The sequence below is a fragment of the Maniola jurtina genome, chromosome 3, assembly GCF_905333055.1.
Source record: "Maniola jurtina chromosome 3, ilManJurt1.1, whole genome shotgun sequence".
Classification (NCBI taxonomy): Eukaryota; Metazoa; Arthropoda; class Insecta; order Lepidoptera; family Nymphalidae; genus Maniola; species Maniola jurtina.
This window is the reverse complement of record NC_060031.1, coordinates 9,546,119-9,573,935: the sequence shown is the minus strand read 5'-3', so window position 1 is coordinate 9,573,935 and position 27,817 is coordinate 9,546,119. Positions and strand designations below refer to the sequence as shown.

At 34.7% G+C, this 27,817-nt stretch overlaps 1 protein-coding gene across 2 annotated transcripts in view; it reads right to left on the bottom strand.

Annotated features, from left to right (window-relative positions):
* Positions 1-282: 282 nt before the first annotated feature.
* Positions 283-27,817, bottom strand: part of LOC123879407 (G-protein coupled receptor dmsr-1-like) — a 37,917-nt gene continuing 10,382 nt past the window's right edge. The window contains exons 2-6 of one of the 2 annotated variants that reach the window (XM_045927109.1): positions 18,029-18,890; positions 13,434-13,629; positions 7,768-7,931; positions 4,100-4,175; positions 283-845 (exon numbers count right to left, since the gene is read on the bottom strand). In XM_045927109.1, the coding sequence (XP_045783065.1) occupies positions 4,158-4,175; positions 7,768-7,931; positions 13,434-13,629; positions 18,029-18,790 (1,140 nt within the window). In that variant the 5' untranslated portion in view covers positions 18,791-18,890 and the 3' untranslated portion in view covers positions 283-845; positions 4,100-4,157. The remainder of the gene's footprint in view (positions 846-4,099; positions 4,176-7,767; positions 7,932-13,433; positions 13,630-18,028; positions 18,891-27,817) is intronic. The other variant, XM_045927101.1, reaches the window with a different exon arrangement.

Genomic DNA, 27,817 nt, shown 5'->3' with positions numbered 1-27,817 from the left:
AACTAATATCTATGACTGTGGTTTTCCAGATTTCTGTTAAAATATTCGGTTTCAAAGTTACAGAGGCACAGATATTAGTTACTAGAATATGTCTGCAAAATTTCATGGACTTTGGTTGCTTAGTATTCAAATGAAATTGGGACTACGTTTGTATGGAGTTAGTGACGGAGAGAGCCCTGTTCACACTGACACTACTCTATCCCACACAATTTGTTAAAAATAAGTAAGGTCTGGTGGTATTGCTCTAATAAAATTCGGCGAGTAAATAAAAATACACATATTAATCAATAATAGGTACATTTAATTATACTAGCTTTAAAATGAGACCGTAGTACATTGTAAAATATAAAATTTGTAAAACAGTACATATATACAAAATTGTAAATTAGGTGTAATGTATTACATTTAGGTAATTAAAAAAAGAGATATCAGGTATGCACAACACAGTTTTTATAACACGCAATATATTATATACAGAGTTTGTAGGACTAAAACACTTTTTGGACCCTAAGCGTAAGTATACAGATAAAGAATTACATAATTAAAAATAAGTATGTTTTACAAAATATCTTAGGCATTAATTACAAGTAATTACTAAGCCAGTTTTTGCGTCTTGGCTCAAAAGACGCGAAGACTAGTTTCGATTATTACCTATCTATCTAAGAATGAGTTAATACTATAACACAATTTTGCTGCTACTATAGACATTTTTACAAGTTTAACTTATTATTAAAGTGACCTTGAATAAACAAATACTAATATTATTTATTACATGGTTAATAACAATAATTGCTCAAACTAAACTACTTGGTCGTATTATTATGATTCAAACAGGCTGGGAGATCCTGGAAATAAAGAATATAATAAGTAATTGTTTTTAATGTTATATAAGTTAGTACATGAAGCTGATCAGGAGCATTTACATGTAATGAACCAATTTGGGAGTCCGATTCTGAGCATTGTATTACAATGCTGCGAGTATAGGTACACTACAGGAACACAGCAATTGTATCATTACCACTTGAGTCCGAGCTTTACATTACATGCAAATCCTCCTTTAGTTAGTAGGAACCGGCAACATCTTCAACCCGGCTATCATCTATACATTGTGATTCAAGGAATTATAGGAATTCACTCAGTGACGCTCACTAAGAAGGCGCTCTCCTACAATGAAGTACCTTTGTTCTTCATAGTTTTTTCATTCATTTCTAGCACGAGTTGTGTTTGTTTAAGATTTTAATTAACCACCTGGTCTGATTTTATCTAATGCGCACTCTTCAAACGCGCGAATCGCAGCTCAACGTGGAATCATCCGTGAATGGTAAGAAACACCCATCCACTAAGCCCATCCACTTCCACATTCGTTCGCGCCGTGCACGAATTCGCGCGAGTAAGAGCAGAAATAAATAATCCGTGTTCCATGTAAAGCCTTCACACAACAGTTTGGATTGTTATTCCAGCCATCGAGGTGTTGACGGGGTGTTCATGGGCTTTTGGGCCGCGATTCACACTTAAGGGGCAAGCGACGGGTCTGCCCGCGAAATTCAAAATTTGGTTTTTCGCAATTTGTAAACTAATACGACAAAGTAGGCCTATGGCATTCTAGTTGCGACAATGGCAGTATCTTTTCCACGTGTTTATATAAATCTTTACTTGCTAAGGTTCAGTTTAAGAAATTAGCTCTAGTATCGACTGTTTCTCACAAATTAGTCGATACTAGAGCTAATTTCTTAAACTGGACCCTTTCAAGTAAAGATTTTTTTGTAAATAGGTGGGGATGATACTGTTATTGTCGCAAATAGAATGTCATAAGCCTACTTTGTCGTATTAGTTTACAAATTGCGAAAACCAAATAATATTTCAATTTCGCGGGCACCTTAAGTGAAGAGCAGGCATAAACTAGTCATGCATAACACGTGTTCCAGGAACTAGAAGACCTTGTATCCAGTGCTCTCTTGTTGTCTGCAATCTGCATACGTTACATCTTGTTCTAGAGCGTGTGCTATATTAATCTTACTATGGCTATTCCTATTCTGCATCTCACAGCCTATTTTATTTAATTGTATACAACGAAAAGAAAAATAAATAATACAATTCAATACACCTACTTATTTATTCAATCAAACATAATATACTATCAATAGGTATTGACTTCAGGTCTGTCCTTTTTTTGGTAGTGTAAATTGAATAGACTACTTTTGCGATTACTTTCGCAAAACTTCTTATTCTTGAGTTAAGGAGTGCCTACAGACTGTGTTTCTTAACGAAATAAATTAATTATGTAAAATGTGTACTCGTTAATCTTGACTGAAAATGAAGAGTAAAATGAGAACAGAAATAAATTTTAGTTGCGGCGACGAAGTCTACGAAAATGCTAAAAAAGAGAAGGAAAAGCTATAATTTATAAAAGCCTTATTTATGGCCAGTATCTACGAAAGCTTTTCTGAAATAAATAAATAAAATAATTTTTAATCTATTAAACTTTAACAAGTTTGAGATTTATTATTTTGTGCTATTTTGATTCGTGTAAGGCAGAATTTAAATTGGAACAAAGCGTGACTAAAAGTTTTCGGTTTCTCGTTTCGTTCTAAGGCTTCACGCAAAAAGTTTATATTCATTATTTTCTTCTACAAACAGATATCAGATACTTATAAAACTTGATGGAGTTTTAATTTTAAGACACTTTAAGGGCAAAAGAATCTATTAAGTATCTTATATCTTTGCGATTCAAATTCCCAAAATATATTAAGACGATCAAACTGCAAGATATTTTTATTACGCAGTCTGGGTCTTCTACTAATTTCCAAAGGATGAAAATTGTGTAATAGAAGAGCGTAGCGAAAAATCGTAGGTCTATGAATAGAAGTGTTTTATGTTATGGTAGAATTTTTTTTCCGAGATAAAGTTTTTTCTGTGTCACAATTATAATATTGAACACCAATTGATTATTATATTTCTATTGTAATTAATTAATTAATCGTTCCGTAGTTTAAGAGTGCTCTTTTTGTTAAAAATTGTGTCAGTATCTATATACTCACTTACGGGCTTAGATTGCAAATTTTATTTTTCAGAAGTTTGGACATTTCAATTATATGATGAGCGAATAAGTACTCTATTCAGTACGGAAATGTGCGTTATCAATGTCTATTCAATATGTAAATATTGTTTGTATACCTATTTGTGTATATCTACCGTTATAGCACTTATGCACCACTATTTTTTTTATTACAACCATAAAAATATCTACTTAATCAGAATTCGATACTAAACACATTTATGCACTTAAAAATTAAATTAGTAAAATATCCATATATATCTTTTTAAAGTTATACCTACTTGTACCTACACTTTTCTTTATTGATAGTCACACAGATATAGGTAACAATACGAGACAAACTGAATTGTTATTTCTATATAAATAATTTTGTATACTCGGTCCTAATTACAGAATTAAAGTAAATCAAGTTTCATCGTTCCAAGCTTGTATACGTAATAACTGAAAATGTTATTAATAAAATAACATAAAATGCCTGTTATAATTTTGTTATGAATAAGGAATCCTTTAAAATTCTATTAGAGTGTTTGGTAGTTGGTATATACTTATATAATTATTAAGGCTACACTCCTCCAGAACAAGAGTGATCTAATCCAAAAACTTTAAGTTTTATACATTTTTGAATTAACCCCGGTACAGCGCGCGAAGCGTTTATAAAGCCCAATTGTTATATTGTCTACTTGAACAATTAGTCACTGGATATTATTGTAATTAAATAATAATTAGTAATTTCCCATGTTATAAGTATACAAATCGGTTATAATGATCTATCAAGTTCCGAATACTTTAGGGATACTCATTATTCAAGCATGCACCTAATATTATTTATTAATATTATTTTATTTAACTTAATATTATTTATTATTGCACGTTTTTTCAAATTATCCAATAACATAGCTGACAACGAAGAGCATTAATTGGTCTAATGGGATATTTTAATCAGTCGATCTTCTAAAAGTGTATATTCTTTTAATTTAATTCTTTATTATAATGATTTCATGTTTTGCGTTAGGTCACTTTTGTTCTGCAGTTCCATTTGTTTACCTGTTCAAATCTATATAATACTGTCCTCCACCACCCTGACGAGGGCGGGAATCTGTCGCTATAGGGGGCCGGTGACCTGCAACAATGGTGTTTTGTCACGTTTCAAAAGAAAATTAGGAATAACAATAACAAAAAGGGAACACAATATTTTTGAATGGAAGATAAGGTTGTGTTCACAACCTTATGGCAAATGGAGACCGCAAACAACTAAAATAAAGCTCTGACGCGATTACGCAAATTTTATTTTACTGGGAAATGATATCCTGTCCCCTTAGCATAATATTTCTGATAGATATGTTTGTTTTTAATAATAATAGAACAAGACCATCAAGTAAAAAAAAAGAATATTAGCCATGCTTTACGGGTCATTTAAGATAAACATCTGTCTGATGAGTTTATTCAACACTACAATAAGGGTAAACGGCTGAATGATACCCTGTAATTTTCCCTTCAAAATGAAGGATACCCAGTGATTTTCGCTTCAAAATGTACCTATTGAATTTGTATCTATTTATAAACGAAGTACCTACGTTTCCAAAATTTGAGAGGTGCGGAAAATTAGATTTGGCCCGTAAAATTAATCTCTAAATATTGTTTTCGTAGCTCCTGACAGGTCTTCTATCATGGAGCTCATTTATTCAGCGGCGCCATTTGAAACCATCCCCTCTTGCTTTTAACGCTGAGACAATTACGTAAAAAGACATTTTCGGTTGCGTCTTTAGGCGCAACGCACACCAGTAGAGTCGAAGCGCGGCGTCTTTCTTGATAACAACTCAAAACTAAGCATTCTTTACTTTATTAGTATGTCGCTGCGAGCTTAAACGCGTCCAAGTGCGCTACGCTTATTCCGTGCTTTGTTAGGTTTCCGTACCTAAAAAGGAAAAAAGAAACCCCTTATAGGATCATTTTATTGTCTGTCTGTCGGGTCTGTCAAAAAAACCTACAGGGTACTTCTCGTTGACCTAGAATGATGAAATTTGGCTGGTAGGTAGGTCTTGGTAAAAAATGTATAAACCGTGTGGTAACATCACAAAAAAAAATTAAAATGTGTTTACGAAAAAAATAATTTATTAAATGGCGCAGTCTGTCATTATCTTGCAGTGTTCTACATAAAAGAGGTAGGTATATCTTGTACGATGGTACGAAACCCTTTGTCCGTGTCCATATTGTGTGATTTTCCATTTGCATGAAATTTTCTTTCACGCAAACCTTGTCCTGACAATTGTAAACACAATAAAAAAAGACTTAACTAATTTGGTGCATCTAGTTATTAAAATAAAATTATTGTTTGAGAAACATTCTTGAACTACGGAACGCAGTATAAATAACAAATTCAATATTATACACAACATAGAAGTCATTGATTATACATCAACTAATGCCATGCATGCCAAGTACACAAGAACTAACTATTGGCGTCACTCAGAAAAGCAGGTATTATTTAAATATTTTTATCGAATTATTGGAATGTCCTCTCCGAAACCAACACAAAATAAACACAAGTTTAATGTGCAAGGTTATCCGAGAGTTTTAATCTAAACAAACTAATGCCAAAATAAATAAATTAATTAGAGCGTGATTGCTATCACAACATCTAATTATCCAGTTCACAACCCAAATACCGAAAATATGCGATATCGCTCCGAATCTCGGAAGGAGACTGAACTACAACCTTCGAAACACCCGTATTTATGCAAGTTCAATCTTGTTGGCCTCCTAGCAACAGATTGTATGACATCGAATGAGCAAAATATCGATTTTACCAAACTACCTTCATCAGCTAAATTAATAATTTTATATTATTTTTGACAACTCAAATCAACTTTTTAAAAATAACCTTACAGTTCGGCCGTCCTGAATTTAACACGCCCTCGTGTTTATAAATAATCTTGTCATGTCAGTCGCGGGCTTCCTTGCCCTAAGTCAAATCCAAATCATGGGCTATCCTGCCCTCCGTCAAATCATTAAAACCTACCCCTGAACTGCCGAACTCTCAGTTTTAATATCAAGTCAACAATAAATCCAAACGACTAACTTCTCATTCGATGTATACAAAATCTGAACCACTCATTGCAAATTACTTTCCAATTCACAAAAGACTAAATTATTAAAAAAAAACTAAAAATTTTAATCACCAAATCAAACTCAATAAAAATTTTAATCAAATGTGGGTTGTTTACAAAAAGATACCAAAGCGAAATTAAGACAACGTGAGACACATCCCACTTCTGAATTATTGGCGTCACTCAGAAAAGCAGGTATTATTTAAATATTTTTATCGAATTATTGGAATGTCCTCTCCGAAACCAACACAAAATAAACACAAGTTTAATGTGCAAGGTTATCCGAGAGTTTTAATCTAAACAAACTAATGCCAAAATAAATAAATTAATTAGAGCGTGATTGCTATCACAACATCTAATTATCCAGTTCACAACCCAAATACCGAAAATATGCGATATCGCTCCGAATCTCGGAAGGAGACTGAACTACAACCTTCGAAACACCCGTATTTATGCAAGTTCAATCTTGTTGGCCTCCTAGCAACAGATTGTATGACATCGAATGAGCAAAATATCGATTTTACCAAACTACCTTCATCAGCTAAATTAATAATTTTATATTATTTTTGACAACTCAAATCAACTTTTTAAAAATAACCTTACATAACTGTACAGCCCAGCAGTATGAAATTCTTTTAAAAATAGGTTTTTTAAGCCGTTTTGTGGACCCCTTCCTTATTAAGTACATATAATTTATGTCAGATGATCGTATGTAGGTACGTACTTCTAAGGAACAGTTTATTAAAGAGAATTTTATGTTTATTAAAATAACATGAAAAGCATGTTGTATGTATCGCAACTTTCGTCGTGTAAATTAACATTTTTGATTAAATTCATTCCAAAAATTATTCCATACAATGAATAATGTGAAGAATTTTTAAACTCGCTCCTATAAAGTATTTGTAATAGAGAGAGCGGGGGAAAATTTTATCGCAGCATTTTCCACCACATCGTCATTTTATGACGACGTGGACGTTTTCAATCGGATCGTACTTAGAAAGCAATTTTCTTTTATCCGTCATAACAGTAATGTAAAATTTTTTGAGTTTTTACCATAACATTTAAAAAAAAAATAACGTACAGACGATATCCAGGTGTAACTATAGTGCGTTTCATCGAATAGTACCTATGGCGTTATGTTGGCTCCCCTGTCTGTCCAAGTCATTGGCACCATATTTGCATAAGAAGACGCAGATTTTGTTTATTTTCATTTGATTTTCCTGAATGAATGAAATGAAAATCAAATGAACATAAACAAAATCTGCGTCTTCTCATGCCAATATGGTGCCAATGACCACCCAACAGACAGGGGAGCCAACATAACGCCATAGGTACTATTCGATTAAACGCACTATATATAAACTAAACTTTATTTACAATGGAATAAAAGCGGCGGCGCGGCGCGCGGAATACCCAGGCGCGCCCATTTTAACTGTATCACGTCTTGTCACAGGAGGCACAGAATTAAAGCCTTATTAGCCCTTATAAAAAGCTGAATTTAGGTAAGTAGTTATCAAAAAAATTCAACTACATCGCAAACAGATGGAGTCTTAATCTGTGTGCGCTGGTCTTTACTTGCCTGCTACGCTACACCAAAGAACTAACCTGTGTCGTGGGTTCAAGTTTAGCACCTTTTGCTGGTTCTTCAGCCGCGTAGACCATTCTTCGGGCGAGGCGGGCGAAGGTGCACCTGAACTGACGGCTCATGCTGCAGTACAGCACGAAGTTCACTGACGACGTGAAGAGTGCCAGCACGTCCATCAAATCACCTGCCAAAGAACAGGGGATTATTGCAGGAGTTTTATATTAGTTGACGTTAGGTAAAAAGAGCTCTGGATGACGAGGCTTTGAGGGTTCCCCTTCAGCGCGGAAAAAACCAATCAAAAACACAACACTTCCCCCGTCGCACCTCACTTCGTATCAATCGATCGATAATGCACCATTTGCCCAGTTTCGGGTCAGAGTTCGAGAGAAAGCTTATGTCATTTTAAAAGCCAACTCAGTTGTTTAACAGCTCCGTACTGTATTGATATAATGTATTTACAGATGCACGTAATACTTCAACCACCTTTTAGTATAAAATGTTGGTACCTATCTCACTTTGCACATTAGAGAAAATAATCGAGTTTGATATTTATTTTATCTTTGGGTAGGTGTTCGGTAGGAAATAGCTTCATCCCATAAATATCCACTCTAAAGAGATGAGCTTATCAGCTTAATATAAAGACGAAAGGATTGTGTAGTAATCTACTTTTATAAAGCTCTCGGCAACAAATACCAAAAGCACAAAGTGACTTTCCTCGTACATTTTTGATGGCAAACAAAGTCAATTTTAATTTGGACAAGAATTTCGCAAAGGAAGCGAGAAGTACTCTTAAATATACGTAATATAGCTCTCTGTACCTAGTTGGAAGTTAAGCTATATTTTACATAGCTTTCGCCAGATAATACCCACTCCAGAAGCTCATGTAACGCAGTTTACTAAGTTAAATTAAAAAAAAAACCGGCTAAGTGCGAGTCAGACTTGCGCACTGAGGGTTCCGTACTCAGGTATTTCTTCCAACATTTTGCACGATAAATCAAAAACTATCATAGGTACATAAAAATAAATAAAAATCTGTTTTAGAATGTGTACGTAAAGCCCTTTCATATTATGATACCCCACTTGGTATAGTTATCAAACTTTGAAAATTGAAACACATTTTTTTTTTAATAATGTAACCACAAATTCGTGGTTTTCAGATTTATTCCTGTACCTGTAATATAGGTTTTCTTGACGAACACGACGGACGGACGGACAGACAGTCAGACACACAACAAAGTGATCCTATAAGGCTTCCGTTTTTCCTTTTGAGGTACGGAACCCTAAAAACCTATAAGTACTATAGACAGCATTACCTACTAGCCCAGTTTGTCATCTGCGTAAAAGGTTTCAAATTTTCGAAACACTAACTACACCGTTCGTGAAAATAACTCCTTTGTATCCCTTTGTGGTTCAAATATCTAAAAAAAGTTAAAAAAAGATCGTAATTATCAATAGTATCTATCTACTTTTAATCAAAGAATAATGTCACAATTTTACCATCACCCGCTTTAATTAAGCAATGATAGCTAAGTCCGAGAATCAGAATATTTATTTTTATATTAATATAAAATTCTTACGAAAATCAAAAATATAAGAATTAACTTATCTTCTTCTACGCAATAAGGGAGCAATGGATCGATGTGATGATCTCAAAATTGGCGAGATCTGAATCTCCTAAATACTATTAATAAGTTAATAATTATTTATTAATTTAATAATACAACAGCACAAAGGCCACCCAAGGGTTTTCAATTTAATCAAACTAAACCTAAAAGCATTAACACTCCCAATTATTGTGCCTTAAACCTATTGTTAATTTGAACTAGATGGGTAAATAGTAAGGTAAATCAATAAACAGTTGTCTGTATACTAAAATTGTATTACAATACAATGATAACAGCTTTGTAATGAACTAGCGACCCGCCTCGGCTTATTAAAATTTTCATAGGGATCTCAAATTTTTTGTAAATAAAAAATATAGCCTATGCCACTCAGAAATAATGTAGCTTTCTACTAGTGTAAGAATTTTCAAAATCGGTTCAATAGTTCCAGAGATTACTTTTTATAAACAAACTTACAAACTTTACCTCTTTATAATTAGTATAGGTTTACGTTTCTAACTTCACACACACGTGTAGCTAAGAACCACCAACCAACCAAGTGTGGTATGGAGATTGATAGTGTGGTAGCATAGCATCCGGGAAAATGTTGGTCAATAGACAATATGTATGTAGATTAGCAAATAGAGTATAGGACTATAGGTACTTCCTGAAGCGCGATTAGAAATTCTATTGCAACACTGTCGTATTAACTACATAGTATATGATTTTTGTCTTCTAATGTCGTCACTTTTTATAAACCGACTTCTAAAAAGGAGGAGGTTCTATTGAGAATTGACGACGAATTGTCGTCGGAATCTTTTTTTTTATGTATGTTCCCAGATTAGGTACTCAAAGACGCCTGGACCGATATGAATTTTTTTTTTGTTTGTAATGGTACTCTTTGTAGGTGGTCCCATATAAAGGTGAAGATCTGATGAATATCTTCGGAGATGGAGAACAGAACTCCTCCTCCCTAATAACTTAGTAAACAGTAGGTTTTTAACTAGGCATAGCATATTTTAGTACAGCGGGGCCACTAATAAATGTGAAATAATTTTTTTTAAAAACCGACTTCAAAAACCACTAACACTACAAAGTAAAAAATATTTTTTGTTTCCACACGTGTAATGCGAGCTTCACACTTCGATTTCTAGTTTCTTTCATTGTGCTCGATCGATTTCATATATACATTGCACCTGTAGAAACAAAAAATATTTTTAACTTTTTAGTATTTGTGGTTTTTGAAGTCGATTTTTTTTGTTTTATCAAGAAGTTTGATGCCTAGCATGCTTATTTCCATTTCCCCTCGCTCACCGCTCCACTACCGCAGGAGCCTACTCAGTTATACGCTATTAATACCTATAGTGTACGACCGATATACATAATATACTATTCTGAGATGATGTAAGGATTCTAACAATACCACATACATCTAAATCTGTTCCGGCATTTAGAAGTTATGGCCGAATACAGAAAATCACATACATAAATGTACCCTGAAAATATTACACTGATTTGGTTGGATAGTCGTGGTACTATCAGCCGCCTACATTAATATAGTCTACCCATTTTACGAATGGTAGAAAACACAGTTTGCGAATTTTTACGAAGATTTTGACAAAAAATTGTAAGTTCAATGGTTCAGAAATAAATGCGATAAGCTGATAATTTCCTGTTGACACAAGGAAAAGCCTTGTAAATATTCTTAAGTAGGTATATTTTTTAAAAAAAGTATCTACTGAGTCAATCAAGAGACCAACGTTAACAGGCTTATCTTCCTCTGCAAACTCAGATCAAAGGGAGATTACTCGTTGAGTATATCTACAAGTACTCCTATATAGCTGTAATCCTGTTCGTAAGCATGTAGGTATATAAGGTTTAAGCACAAGTCATTTGGGTTGTATACTCTGTAGTCTGTACTTACTGCTGAAGTAGGTACCTACGTATTAAAGGGACAGTATGGGCGCATTTAGAATATTTAGATACAGCTAGATGGAATTTTCGGTAGTCTATTGCACGCCCTAACGTTTTCTGGCGTTTCTGAGGCCTAATAATGGCGATACTTGTAAACTATGTGAAAGTTAAATAAAAGCATGTTATTTTGGCATGACTTAAATTAATTAAGTCACTAAACGGATATCTAAGTAGGTACATACTTGTACACATATTCGTTAAACCAAACTAACCGGTAAAAATAAATTGTTATTATTAGAATACTGTTTGATATTGGTAAGTTCATCTTTATTCATCAAAGACTTTAGTACGTAAATACATGAATAAGTATTTTTGTTACTGATTCCACTTACTAGAATTTTAATTAACTTAGGTAATAAATTTCATAACATGTTCATAACATAATTTTAATGCTGATAGAGCCCACAGTAATTAGTATATTAATTAGAAAATGTGATACCATTCATTATAAAATACCAAAACACACCATAGCATAATAATTGTTGACTAAATAGATCAATACCGTAATGTTACCATAATATTTTTCCATTTTATACTAATGGATCGATCGACGATTATAAAATTAATCGTTCAAAATCTATTTGTTTCCGGCCGTTTCGATTGTAGATTGTGTACGTTATAAATGTTATTTATATTCTAGCTTATGCCCGCGACTTCATCTGCTTGGACTACACAAATTTCAACCCCCTATTTCACCCCTTTATGGGTTGTAATTTCAAAATCCTTTCGTAGCAGATGTCTACGTCATAATAGCTGTTTTTCAAATTTCAGCATTTTTATTTTTTAGGTTTTAGTTTTACCAGCGAACATACCTAATTTCGAATCGATTGCCAAAAGGAAAATTAGTTCTTGTATTAGTTTCATCATCTTATGGGATTATAGCTAGATTAATTAATTAATGATATCATCAAAACTTTACTGCCTTTGCCAGCACATTCTTAAATTGGCGATTTGCGTTTTTGATGCGACGCTTTACGAGCCTTTCTTGCCATTAGGTTTTATTGACGTCGTAAGAATTCAGGCACATGGGTAACAACGGCATAGTTAGTTGAGGCTTTTATGCAAATTAGAAATAAGTTGGACCCTCTACAACAGCGAATCAGTTTATAAACACACATATTGATTTGCATAAAAGTCTCAACTAACTTTATAAACTCACATTATTTGGGTCGCATTGGACCCACCTTATTTGTTGTAATTTGCATAAAAGTCTCAACTAACTATGCAGTTGTTTGTTACCCATGTGTGTGAATTATAGTGTGCACTTTTGATGCTGATACAACGACCATAAGACAGATTGCGAGGCGCGGCTTTTTTTATTAATATTTTTTTTCGGTCATAAGTTAGCCCTTGACTGCAATCTCACCTGGTAGAAAGTGATGATGTAATCTAAGATGGTAGCGTGCTAGATATGACAGTTATAATAAGCCCAAACCCATTATCGGTTTCTACACGGCATCATACCGCAAAGCTAAAAACCTTGGCGGTAACGCTTTGCTGGAAAGGTGGTAACTAGCCTCGGCCGAAGCCTCCTACCAGAATAGACCAGTGCGTGTGGAAGTTCCCAAGACGCAGTGATGAGTGAACGTCTATCGGTTGATCATGAAGGTACGTATAAAAACCGTATTACCTCATACCTCGGTTTATTTATCTCTATCGATATATCTATCAGTTGCTGGTAGCTTTTATAAATTACTAGCTGTGCCCGCGACTTCGTTCTCGTGGAATAGCTCTCAGCGCGCTTTATAATATAGCCACGGACGCTCAGGCGCCAGGCGTGTATCTGTACGTTAAAAATGTTCGCCGTGATTCTTTAAATTGACATAACTTTTTTATTTATGAACCGATTGACATGAAATAAACACTAAATGTTAAGTGAAGCTTACCACAATATATTAGTGAAAACCGTATCTAAATCGAATAAGCCGTTTCTGATATTAGCGTGCACAAACACACAGACAAACAGACAAAAAAAAAATTAATTACAATTTCGGGTTCGGCATCGATATAATAACAACCCCTGCTAATTTTTTTTATATATTTCCATTGTACAGACACCACTTTTCTACAATTTTATTATATGTATAGATAAATTTTAAAATTGCGCTTACCAAACATACTGTAGCAGTTTTTGAAGAAGTCTGGGGCTAATGCACTAGCGAGGCCCAAGAGCCCCTGTGGAACTTCCGTGGAAAGAAAGAGGCCAAGGACGGCTAACAGCATTCGAGTCGTCCGGTCCGTCCGGCTAGTTCGTCGAGCCGACGCCTCCTCAGCCAAACTTGTCGCCAAACACTGCTGCTTCTCGGGCTATAAACAAAGAGCCATCAAACAGAAAGTTTGTGTAAACACCGCTAAACAACTAACTAGCTGTTTACGAACAATACTAATACAAAACTACGAATGAACCATGGTAAGTAAGCAGTATTGTTTAGAATACATAAACTATTCGGTTTTCGCAAAATGAGGAAACTATACAATGTTTGTTCAAGTAATAACTTTATTAATATTTCACAATTTACCCTAGCGAAGTATTTTGCTATCTACTTTGTTTGTGTAATACATAGTATGTGTGAAGCTTTATCTAATGTTTCCTGGTGCTGTCGGGTAAAAGCTTACTGACGCAGCGTGGGAGTGCACCGATGCGCCTTTTCTAAATAAAATTAATGTTTCGAAGTAAACTGAACACTAACTTTACTATACCTATTATAGAGTTTTCAATCTACTACAAGTGTAAATTAAAAATTTATAACACCCCCGACAAGTGAAGGTTACAGTAACTAGAAAAGAGTAGATAACACTTTCAAGCTTGGTTCAGAGATAGCTTACACCCCGGAGACGGGCATAGGCAACTTTTAACCCCGGCAAAACTAAGAGTTTCCACGTAGACGAACTCGCGGGCCTCGCCTAGTATTACATATTTTATAACTTTTTAGTGGTCTTCAATGCAGCTTTCACGTGGTGGATTTCAATGTAGTTTTACCTGCCAATATATTGATGTAAGCCATCAATGTATTTTTATATATTAACGTATAGTATAAAGGTAAGCCCACAGATTTAAAAGACTAGTATTTGGATTTCTGTGGGTAAACCCAATCATAAAAATATGGGGCAAGATAGTTAGTAAAAATATAAAATAGCGCTAATAAAAACTGTATGACTTCTATTCGAACTTATTAATTACCAGAATATTTTCCATACAAGTGTGCAACTAAAAATCTGCCAGTAAATTTCTCTATGAAGCTCAACGTCTACTAAATCAATTTTCTTATTTACATTCTGGTTACGAGTTAGTATTATACAAAGGCGAACTAACAACAGATATACCTACTCGTAATTGAAATTTTCCTTTGATCTTAAGTGCTTTAACATTGGTATGTTGCTATGTCTTTGTATATTTATTTACCTACCTATTTATTTTAAAAATGTACACTAAATCCATGCCAATATTATAAATGAGATTATGTACCTCGCTATGCGTTATTAGATCGATTTCCTTTTAGCGGTACAATTGCATAACCAATAATGGCGAAAGTGACAGAAAAACTTGCATCTTGAAAGATCACCCATACAAAATCGTGGACAAAAAGCTATTGTGTTATGGATTTACAAAAATATTTCAAGTTCACTCAAACACAGGAATATTTTAACTTAACATGTTTCATTAAAATGATTTTCTTGGAGTAAAACTTTTTTATGCATTAAGTTAATTAAGTAACTAGAAAAGAGCTGATAACTTTCAAACGGCTGAACCTATTTTCTTGGATTATAGCTAAGAACACTCTCGATCAAGCCACCTTGCAAACAAAAAAAACTAAATTAAAATCGGTTCATTAGTTTAGGAGTTACGATGCCACAGACAGATACTCAGATACACACGTCAAACTTATAACACCCCTCTTTTTGGGTCGGGGGTTAAAAATGATAAAATAAATCTTTTTATAAGTATAAAGTTTGCCTGGATTTCTTATAATTTATTCAAAGCTCGCCATTTGGGTTTTTCATAATAAAGTAACCCCGGGCTTACTGTTAATGACGTCGCGACAAGCTTTTTCGACGATTAAAGTACCAAGTTTTGCATAACAATTTTAATTTCTAAGTACATTTTTATTTACCGAACAAAGATTTTCGCAGAACAGTTATAATATTACCTACCTACTTAGTTATTACAGAATTTTAATGAAGTTGAATCTATATTCAAAAATCGACCAAAGCAGAAACAAGGCACATTGAGTCAAGGCAAGTTATTGAAGGTTATAAAGTGCTCGTCTGCTTTAAAAAGTAGAATCTAACATTAATTCATGTTAGAAACCCTGCAAAATATACCTACCATGGAAATAATAATATTATGAATGGTCTAGAAAATCATTCACGATTTCCTATTTCCTTCAGCTTCAAATAAATGAATACAATATTAGCATAATAATAAAATATGATAAAAGAAAAGTAATATTCTTACGTTTGCTATATTCCTAAACTAGCTGATGCCCGCAGCTTCGCCCGCGTGGATTATTCAGATCCCCTGCAGCATCAGGATTGAGGAGTTGGAATCCAAATTTTTTATGAAATAATGTCGCAAAATTCCTCTATCGATTAAAAAAGAAATGACGCAAAACGGTTCAGAAATCTCGGAGATTTTGGTGCACATAGGTAAAAAAACACAACTCCCTTCTTGAAAGTCGGTTAAAAAAGTAGCCTATGTCACACCCTGGTCAATCCTCTACTTGTATGTGAAAATCCCGTTAAAATCGGTTCAGCCGTTCCGAAGATTAGCCTTTTCAAACAGACAGACAGACAGACAGACAGACAAAAATTTAAAAAACGTGTGATTCAGTTATGGTATCGTTCAAATAACCATATGACCTTAATATGCGGTAGTTATTTCGAAATTACAGACAGACACTCCAATTTTATTTATTAGTATAGATAGCTAAAGATATATAATTACAACAATCTGCACGCCCTTAAGCGGTTACAGAATTTCCTCATTTTCATATTATAATTAAACCCATTTAATTGGATCTAATAGCGATACAAACGTGACAGATATTATGCAGGTAATAATTAGGACAGAGATCGTAATCAGCATAATATTATCAGGTAAGACTAAGGATATATAGGTAGGTATATGATATTTTACGTTTATAGTTCGTAGATATAATAGTGCTTGCTGTTCAAGTTCCAAGAAATGGCAATCACTTAAATATCAATAATAAAACCTAGATTAATTTATATATTTACACAAAAAAATGTAATAGAAAGTCAGTAAGCAATCGTAGTCTACTAAAATGGATCCTTATCTAAAATGGACAAAGAAAATCCTCAAAAACTATAATTCGAGTAATATAAGTACACAGAATATACTTAATAGTACCTATCTTGGTACAGAAAGCTCGCTCCGCAAATAGGCTTAATGAAATAGTGACTCTTATTACTACGCAATAAAGTAAAATTCAGCATACACACCACTGTGGTCTAAAATTTAGTAAACACCTCTCTTTCTATCGCGTAAACTGTTATCTCTCATCTCTCGTAAGAGAGGTGTCGTGAAGAGACGCGCCGCCTGTAGATTGTTTTCTCATATCAAGTGGCCAAGCAAGCCCGGCCTGCAACCTGCTAATAGTATCTGAGTGATAGTGGTGATAGTGACTCTTAAAAATTACGTCACTTACTAACACTGTCCATATTTTACCAAACTCGACGGATTTATCTCAATATTTTTAACCCCCGACCCAAAAAGAGGGGTGTTATAAGTTTGACGTGTGTATCTGTGTATCTGTCTGTGGCATCGTAGCTCCTGAACTAATGAACCGATTTTAATTTAGTTTTTTTTGTTTGAAAGGTAGCTTGATCGAGAGTGTTCTTAGCTATAATTCAAGAAAATCGGTTCAGCCGTTTGAAAGTTATCAGCTCTTTTCTAGTTGCTGTAACCTTCACCTGTCGGGGGTGTTATAAATTTTTAATTTACACTTGTTTACCTACTAATTAGACTGGTTTACCGTATCCGCAATATGAAATATTTGATGTCATATGCAAAACGCTAAGACGCAGCCAACTAGGCCTTATTTTACAAGCGTTTGTAATCGTCGATTTATGGCAGAACATTTCAGAAGGTAATGTTTGGTAATTGTATGGAAAGTGAGTCATTACATTTTTGCATAATTTCAGCAGTGCGCTTGCATTCATGCGAGTTACATCATGATATTTTATTATGTACAATACTTTACCTACATGTAACGTAAAGAAATATTTGTATAGTCTAGTATATATCTGGTTGTATAATGTACTAGCTTTTTCCGCGACTTCGCCCACGATATATTATGTAATTTACAACCTATTTTACTTTTTTATAAAGTAGCTTTCTAATGGTGTTAGGATTGTTAAAATCGGTTCAAATTAAGTTTAAATTATAATTTTATTAAAAAGTTTATATTTAATTTCATCAACGGATGGCGGACTAGGCGTAAACAACAACACGGTGTGTTGCTGTCTCCGTATTATTTTTTCTATTTCTCTAGTAAAAGTTTGTGTATTGCAGTAAATCGCATATCAAAATGATCGGGATTGTCTAGTGCATATGGTGTTGAAGTTAATTTAACAAGAACTGACACTCTTTCTTCACAAAAGAACAAACAAATCTTTCCTTTTTATAATATTAGCACAGATATTACCTAAATTTCGTAATTAAAAACTGTTTGATTGTACTTGCCTCGTTAGGGCCAATTATGGACCGCTTGAGCAGTTTTTGCCTCCTCCTTTCCGTCGTAGTTAACTTCGATATTAAACAGGTACTTAACACTGATAATGCTATACTTGGCACCAGTTTCAAAATTACACTATAAATCCACATTATTGCAGTCACTAACTCTTTATTTTTAGACATTTCTAACACGTAAACGGTCCGGTTGTGGGGAAGTGACAAGTCCTCTGCGAATTCAGAATTGTTATGTGGAGTCACTTCATTTGGCACTATGTTCATCGCGAAATAAATCGGGAGACACAGGAAGGGGCATATAACGTAGGCGCTTACGATTGCCAGGGTCGTGTTTCTCTTGCTACACCATGTTCGGTTCTTCTGGGGGAAGGCTATAGCGATATATCGCCACACGGCCAACGTCACTGCTAACCAGATTGATATCGTATGAAATGTTTGGCTGAAGATCGAATGGAAATAAACGAAGACCGCCCAAGCGTAAGTATTCTTATTTACTTGAGGACCGATTTTAATGTTCATATGCAAGGCATACGGTATGTATTCTAACATGACGAGAAGATCTGCAACGGCGAGGCCAGTGAGAATTGAATTTGTGGAAGTAGCCATCTCTCGACGACTGAGTACAGCGATGTTGATTGAGTTTGTGGCGGACCCGATGATACATATTACTATAGCAATGTACCCGTGCAATCTACTATATGCTCTATTAAAATTAGTTGCGCCGGGGACGCAATTTGCATCTGTCACGTTTGCCATGCTCGGTATCTTCTCACAAATTTACATTTGGTCATCGGTATTGTAATATTATCCGCTTTGTTTTGTCTTCATCCAAATCTTTAGTCCTCATTTTGAAAATCTGTAACAAGAAAATAATATCAAAGACTAGTTGACCAGTCCCGGTTTCACACGGGTACAGTGATCGTAGAAGCAATAGTCCGATCTGAAGTTGCAACATTGCAATTTGCAATGGTTACAGACTAAGGACTAAGGATACCTTAGCCCGGCTAAGATCTGTTTTTGTATAATGCGCAGTCATACTATGCCTCATATTCAGATTGACTTGTTTTGCGCACCCTATACCTATTTTATTGATAAATATGAATGTTAATATAACTTGATGATGAAATAACAGCCTATAATTGAAAATGATTATGAATATAACAATGCATATTATAATGAAACTTTCTCGTGAAATTTTCGGAATGATAATATTAGTCATAAAGGTGCCCACGCACTCGAACTGAACTGCAGCTGAACTGCGCGTCACGGCAGCGCCCCGCACGATATTCTCTCCAGCCGCGACGCGCGTACCGCGTAGCGCGTCACTGCCGCGCGTCGCGGCTGGAGAGAATGTCGTGCGGGGCGCTTATAGGGTATAGTGTATAGGGTATAGAGTACCTTTAAAAGGTCAAAGTTTAACCATAACCATAAGGTAACTTTAACCATCTGTCACGCAGCTATGGACCTAAAATATGAAAAGTTGTACAATAATGTTGTAGACATATTTGTCTCGAAAATCAAGCCTGCTTGCTAACATAAACGTCTATCAAGTAAAACTCGTGGGTTTTCACTATTCACTTAACAACTTTGTTGAGATAAAATAAACAGAGTCTTAAGAGTTAAGACACAGTAAATTATTTTAACATTGTTAAACTAGATGACTATAATATATGAATAAGCTAGCTTTTTTACTTTTTTTATAACATGGTTGCTCTTTTGAGCAGATAATTACTTCAGATTTCAGCCTTATTTTGGAAGGTCAATGACCCTGTAGAGTGATATCTTAGTAAACAGGCAAAGATCATGTGGGCGTCAGATTGGCTTTAAGATAGGTAGGTACCTAATAACAAAAAGATATTGTTACCAAATAGATCTACCTATCGATATTAGGTGTATTAAGGTGTAATCTATTTTGTTAGGATACTCCTTACAAAATATCTCAATATCTCTTTCTCGTTGAACTAAGAGAACTCCTATTAAACTTTGTATTTCAAAGACATGCTTACGTGCGAAGTTAGGTACACATACTATTAGTCTATATCAAAGATTAAGGTACATAGTAGATAGAATTAAACAAAATGTAGAACAATTCAACACGTACCTATATGCCATAATATGCATGGAACAACTCTTTAACAAATTGGACAACTTTATTATCAAATTTTGGCAAATGAAAAATTATCAAATATAAATAGAAACAAAAGTATGTATTAGACTGTCATCTACAGGCTTGGTAATTCGTATGTAAATCAATTCTCCCGTACGATTAGATTACATCGAATAATATCAATTGTCATCAACCTTGTCTTCATAAATAAAACAAGTTGAATCAAAACCGCACAATTTTTACGAAAGCATACCATACGAGTAAACTGTATGTACACTGGTAATACGGGCAAGTTAGACATTAACCTTTCCTTAGGATTCCTTAGGATTTTAGAAGTATATCATCAAAAGTGCCCACCCCTAGGCCCTGGGCATCGCAGGCTACTTTTAGGGTTTCGTACCCAAAGGGTGCCAACGGGACCCTGTTACTAAGCCTCTGCTGTCCATCCGTCCTTCTATCTGTCTGTCGGCGGGCTGTAGGTATTTCGTGAATCGTAATAGGTAGAGAGTGGTTATTTTTACCGAATCTGTATTTTCTATTGACCGATTTTTCTTCGAAATATACATTTAAGTACCTACCTTTTTAGCGTCAGCTGCCACACATGGACCAATAGACAGACTGAATGAAATTGAGCCTCAATAGCTTAACCGGTAAAGGAGTGGACTGAAAACCGTAAGGTCGACGGTTCAAACCCCGCCCGTTGCACTATTGCCCTAGCACAAGCCTGACGCTTAGTTGGAGAGGAAAGGGGGATGTTAGTCATTTAACATGGCTAATATTCTTTAAAAAAAATAAAAAAACTACAAGTTCCTTCATTGTTATACTACGAAATCATAAAAAAGGATATGTAACCCAATTGCCTATTGAGTACTGACTTTGAGTTTATGGTTTTTGTATGACTAATAAGTAAGCTAGTAAATTAAAATAAAAAATTAGTACGAGTACGCAATAGGTAAGTACTTCTACAATATGTTATACGATAAGCTTGCTTTTGTTTTGTAAGGATTTATAAATTCTAGCTCGTGTAAAATATTCAATGCCCGCATTTCTATGAAAAACATGAATTTCGTGATAAAAATATAAAGGTGTGCTTTTGATCGCGACGTATACCATGATATGCGAAGCTACACGTTCAGCTCGAGAAAAGCTATCGAATTTCTGCCTTCGAGCACAAAATAATATAAAGCAAGTCAGCCGAATAACTTCCCGTGGAATAGAATAGAATAGAATATATTTTTATTTAATTAAACTTTTATAAATGCTTTTGAATCGCCATAATAATTTACCATTGTGACGGAAGTGGCGCTTTTGACTCGTTTCATCATCGGCCACCGTATTAAAATGAACTTGAAGTCGTGTCGAATATATGAATAGAAGAAAAAATAATTATTGCGGTGTCAAGTGGTTTTAAGTGCAATCAGCAATAATCATCACAATCAACAGATAAATAGAAGTGATCGACAATACAAAGGGAGGCGACACAGATTCAAAGCTCAAACACAGCTTTCCCTCTCCAAAAAACCTTTAGATTATTATATACCTTTATATTATATATTATATTGGGAATAGATCCCACCATTTTGCAAGAAACAAATAATAAATAATCGTTCAAACAAACAAATATCGCAATATGTACTCCAAATCATACTCTACTCGATTCGATAATCTCTAGGCTAAACATCTCATATGAAATGGCTCGTTTGAGTCCCTCACAGAAAAATCTACTATTTTTCCTTTTACAGGGCTCTCTCCGTCACTCGTTTCATACAATCGTAGTTCCAATTTCATTTGAATATTAAGCAACCTAAGTCCATGAAATTTTGCAGACATATTCTAGAATTTAATATCTGTGTCTGTGGTGTTTTAGATTTTTCTAAAAATGTGTAGTTTTAAAATTACAGGGGCTCAAAGATTTGTATGAAAATTTTTAAGACCGCGTAACTTTGAAACCGAATATTTTAACAGAAATCTGGAAAACCACAGACAGATATTAGTTACTAGAATATGTCTGCAAAATTTCATGGACTTTGGTTGCTTAATATTCAAATGAAATTGGAACTACGATTGTATGAAACGAGTGACGGACAGAGTCCTCAAGTTCTATGACTTGAAAAGCCTCTGTGATAACTTTTTTAATAAGGACTTATCGTAGGTAGAAAGCCAACGACATACTTATATCTAACTACAGATGGGGACCGGCGCGTATGTTTCCCAGAGGTATTTTGAGAAGGAGCTTGATTATTATTATAGTTGTAAAGTGTAAAAGTGTAAAGAGGGGTTACTACATTACTTAAGTGTAACAAACTAGATCTGCCGGCTAGTTTATGGTAGATTTTCAATTCTGAAGCTTAGTAGGTACCTAATGAGGTACCTACCTATCTAGTCTGATTTTTAATTCCGTGACTTAGTTCTATGGAATTTTGACGTTTTTAGGGTTCCGTACCTCAAAAGGAAAAACGGAACCCTTATAGGATCACTTTGTTGTCTGTCTGTCTGTCCGTCCGTCCGTCCGTCCGTCCTAAAAACCTAAAACCTATAGCGTACTTCCCGTTGACCTAGAATCATGAAATTTGGCAGCTAGGTAGGTCTTATAGCACAAGTACAGGTACAGTATAAATCTGAAAACCGCTTTGTGGTTACATCATTTAAAAAAAATTAAAATGTGTTTCAATTTTCAAAGTAAGATAACTATACCAAGTGTGGTATCATATGAAAGGGCTTCACCTGTACATTCTAAATCAGATTTTTATTTATTTTGATGTATTATATTAGTTTTTGATTTATCGTGCAAAATGTTGGAAAAAATACTTGAGTGCGGAACCCTCAGTGCGCGAGTCTGACTCGCACTTGGCCGGTTTTTTTAATGTTACCAGAGATAACATAGTGCCCACAAATGAAGGTGACAAATAAAATAAATGGATTCAAGATAGATTCATAGTTTGTAGGTACCTACTAGGTATGAACTGAATCTATCTAGAAATAACATCATCGACAAAGAACAACAGAAGAAAGGCAATTAAAATTGATGGAAAACCTGGCATCGTCTGAAGATTTATATTTCCACTCTGCGCAATTCTCTTGAATATCTTTATTTTGTTATTAAAGTAATAGGTACTATTTATCAAGAACGATGAGACATTTTGAACGAACATTAACAAACATAAACCTATTTATTATTGATCTAAGTAGTAACGAAATGTTCGTGGTTGTATTGTCTTTTAGAGATAGAGTACCGAAATAGGCGAATATAGAAAACTTCATTATTGCTTTGATTGTTGAATCTACAGTGGTTTTGCACTGGAATTTATAATCAAGATAGGAGCTTCTTTAGAGGACGATTCATGTGTCATATTCAACATTTATGGAATGCATTTTCATGGTTGCCGCTGTATGAATTCCTTTTAAGGAAAACGGTGATCAGCACCGGGATTCATAGTTAAGATAGGGGCTACTTTAAAGGACTATTCAGACATGTAGTCACACAGAAGTCGACTAAATAGTGCTCTAAAGTACCGTACAGCGGCAACCAGTAAAAATAGTAGGTAATATTTGCTGTTTTTTAACCCCCGACCCAAAAAGAGGGGTGTTATAAGTTTGACGTGTGTATCTGTGTATCTGCCTGTAGCAATGAACCGATTTTAATTTAGTTTTTTTGTTTGAAAGGTGGCTTGATCGAGAGTGTTCTTAGTTATAATCCAAAAAAATCGGTTCAGCCGTTTGAAAGTTATCAGCTCTTTTCTAGTTACTGTAATCTTCACTTGTCGGGGGTGTTATAAATTTTTAATTAACACTTGTTATAACTTGAGCAATCGATTTTTGTCAAGTAGTATTTGGACGGCATAATCGTATGTGGAAAGAATACAGCCGTCTAATCAGTCGCGAATGATTTTGGTAAGTATAGGTACTCACCTTCAAGCTTAAGTATATCTGCTGTGGCTTTTCAGGAAAATCCTAGCAAGAATGTAGATACAAGGTCTTACAAGAGTTAAATGCGGCAAATTTTTTTTTTACAAATAAATTCAGTAATAAGAAACCTGTGGAACAGCAATAAAAACAACATTTGTCTCAACTTCGGTCATTTGTCATACTTTGGATCAGTAGGTAAATACTATAGGTACCGTGGATCATACCCATGTGGCAAGTTACAAAATTTCCACGCAAATTATGACCATCTTACACAAACTTGCTTTGAGTTATGGGCTAAGTTTGAAACACGATATACATTTTTCAATTACTGTAATAATGCCAAGTCTTTACTAGCAATAAAACTGGCAGAAGTCAGCTCTGCACTATACTTATCTACATAGACACTTGCAACAAGCAAATCAATTTCTGCAAGTTTTTCCATTGGAAATTAATTGCCGCAATTTGACTTTTGCATGTTTTATTGCTCGTGAATACTTGGCCTAAGGTCACACACAAATTAGCAAAGCCCCATCGCGATGCGTGTTTTCTCAAATCAAATCCTAGTAAACACTTTGTATGCTCAGAAACTCACTACCATAATCCGACTTGAGGACGGTTGTTGGGTGTTGATGTGCTCTGACATGGATTTATATAAAAGCCTACTTCCATAATAAATGCGTCCACGAATGTGCTTACTTAATTATTAAAAGCCTGTCACTTGTGAAATGTAATTCCGTCTCTTTTATACATAAATACATTATTAATGTATTATTATTTTAGAGGAGATGAGATCTGCAATTTACAACATACTATACATACTACCGCTAATTGGCTTTGCTAGTCCCTTACGGGCATCTATTACGATCTGAGTGCTTAGGTAAGTCAAGTTACTAGAGCTTTTAGGTGATGGCTACCTAATGCTATAATAGTGCGTACACAAACTGGGCTAATTACTGACATAATCGTATGCAAGTACCTACCTCAAAGATGAGTTGCTTTTAGAGTATATTGTATCAGCTATTCAAGTAATTATTTAGCTAACAACAAGTCATTATTTACAAGAACTAAGTTTGAACACTGTGAAGCAAAACTTTTGCAATAAAAATAAATTCACGTGCACACTACAGCGCATATAGCCCGTAGCAGATAATGGTTCAAGTAGGATTTACTACAGTATTAAGGGCTGAGCACTTGGATCTAACTTAGTTTAGCGTAGCGCAGAAACTTAAAAGGAGAAGAAATGTGTTTGTCTAGCCAACAGTATTGTTCAGTGTTATTTTACAGTTCTTTTGTGCTACGCGTAGATACCTATGTATAATATGGTGATCCGGTGTTTGACAACTAGTTAACAGAGCTCTCTCCGTCACTTACTCCATACAATCGTAGTTCCCATTTCATTTGAATATTAAGCAACCAAAGTCCATGAAATTTTGCAGACATAGTCTAGAAACTAATATCTGTGTCTGTGGTGTTTTAGATTTTTCTAAAAATATGTAGTTTTAAAATTACAGGGGCTCAAAGATTTGTATTTTTCTTTAAAAAAAGGCCCAACTTTGTGCTCGTTTTTCTAGACAACGAAGCAATTTAATGAAATTTGGAAAAACCACAGACCTAGAAAATTTAATGAATATTATGTAGTAAAAAAATTATCGTTATATATTTTATATTGTTATAATTATGTGGGAACTACGAAAACCAGAAATTACACCCAGAAATCTTGAAAATTTCGTGCTGTCTCGATTTGTGCAAGCGGGGTGGTGAAGTGCGGGGGACGACACGTGAAACTGACAGAAACTGACAGTCTAAACACACGGGCCACATTTAGACTGCACCCAACTCCAAACTTGTCGATAGGTCTAACTAAATACACTGGTACATTTCAACTTGCGTTAGACGTATGCGTTACCTACTCAGACGTTGCCTGTAGATAAAAATATGTCTCATGTTTGCTGGCAATAGCGCATGCATCAAACCCTGCAAGTTGCAACTCTCTTGCAACCTATTCCTCACGCAATACGCACAGCTTTAATATTATAATTTTTGACAATGTATACTATATGTAATGCCATATCACAGGTCACTCTCTGATTTATTGCTAACAATTTACTTCCAAATGCAAAGAAATCTAAGTGTGTTGAATTCACACTGCCCAATACCAGGACCTTAAATGACATAAATTCATTGATAAATAATCATATGTTGAAAATAAAGGAGAACCCCGTGTTTCTCGGTATAATGTTAGATGCAAAGCTTCTATGGAACACCCACATATCAACACTTGATGGTAAACTCAGCTCTGCTGCTTACACTGTTAGAAAAATTCGACAGGTACTGACGTGGAAACTGCAAAAATTGTATATTTTGCTTATTTTCACTGTATTATGTCTTACGGACTCTTGCTATGAGATAAAGCGGTAGATATTGAGAAAAAAATGTATTACAGAAAAGGACAGGACGTGCAATTTATAATTTAAAACCGCGCGCTGCCATACAATAAAAATATAAGGAAATAAGTACCTTATCTATTATCTTATAGTAGCTTCTAAATATATTTACAACTAGCTAATGCCTGCAGCTTCGCTCGCGTGGATTTAGGTTTTTAAAAATCCCGATCCTTTCATTTCCCAGAACAAAAGTTGCCTCTCCGTAATAGCCCGTCCCCGGGATGCAACTTGTTTCTGTATCACGTAAGAATATTTAAACGGATGATCCTTTTCAATTCCCGAGGGATCACCAGGATTTAGGAATGCAATTTCTTACAGCATCAGGGTTGAGGTCAACGACAAAGTGTTTACTTGGTATAGATACCTTCAATATCAATTAATAATCGACACTTTTTAAATCCCATTAGCTTTAGTAGTCAGGTCCCCTGCAACATCAGGGTTGAGGAGTTGGAATCCAAATTTTTTATTGAACAATGTCGCAAACTTTCTTTATCGATTAAAAAAACTACCCAAAATTACGCAGTTAGGTTACCTGCCAAATTTCATGGTTTTGAGTCAACGGGAAGTACCCTAGAGGTTTTCTTGACACACACGACAGACAGAGAGATAGACAACAAAGTGATCCTATAAGAGTTCCGTTTTTCATTTTGAGGTACGAAACCCTAGAAAACGTAGGATCGGCATTCCGAACCAGTGGTAAATTTTTCTGACCATCCAAAAACACTTTGAAGTTTACCTAAAAGTTTACAGGAATAAAAATTTATCATTGTATTTCCATTCCATTTCATTCTATTCCATTCTGTTCAAAGATAAATAGATAATAAAAATATTTGTCACCGAAACAATAATTTACGATACATCAACCAATATCAATTTAACTGATGACAATCTGACTATTACCAAAGTGAACGACTACTATAATATCTATTATATACGACTAACATAATATGTATTATAAATTGTGTGCCGTTTGCATTCTCACTAGGTTCTCATTAAGTTTGTTTTATTTGGTTAAACTTTCTGGCATTTATATTGTTATGACGTTTAGTTGGCAAATAGTCTCTTTATTGGCTGAAACTCTAAAATTCAGCCAATCACAACAAAGAAAATATTGTAATAATGATTGATGCAGCTTTCTGTAATTGAAAACAAAATATTTGACATTAAATTGAATGTGACAGTGTTTTCCGAATAGGGTTGCCAGAGGCCCCGTATTTTACTGGTTACCCCGTATTTCAGGATACAGAAACCTGTAATTATGAAAATAAAATACGGGGCAAATAAAACTAAATATTTTTAGGGTTCCGTAACTCAAAAGCAAAAAAG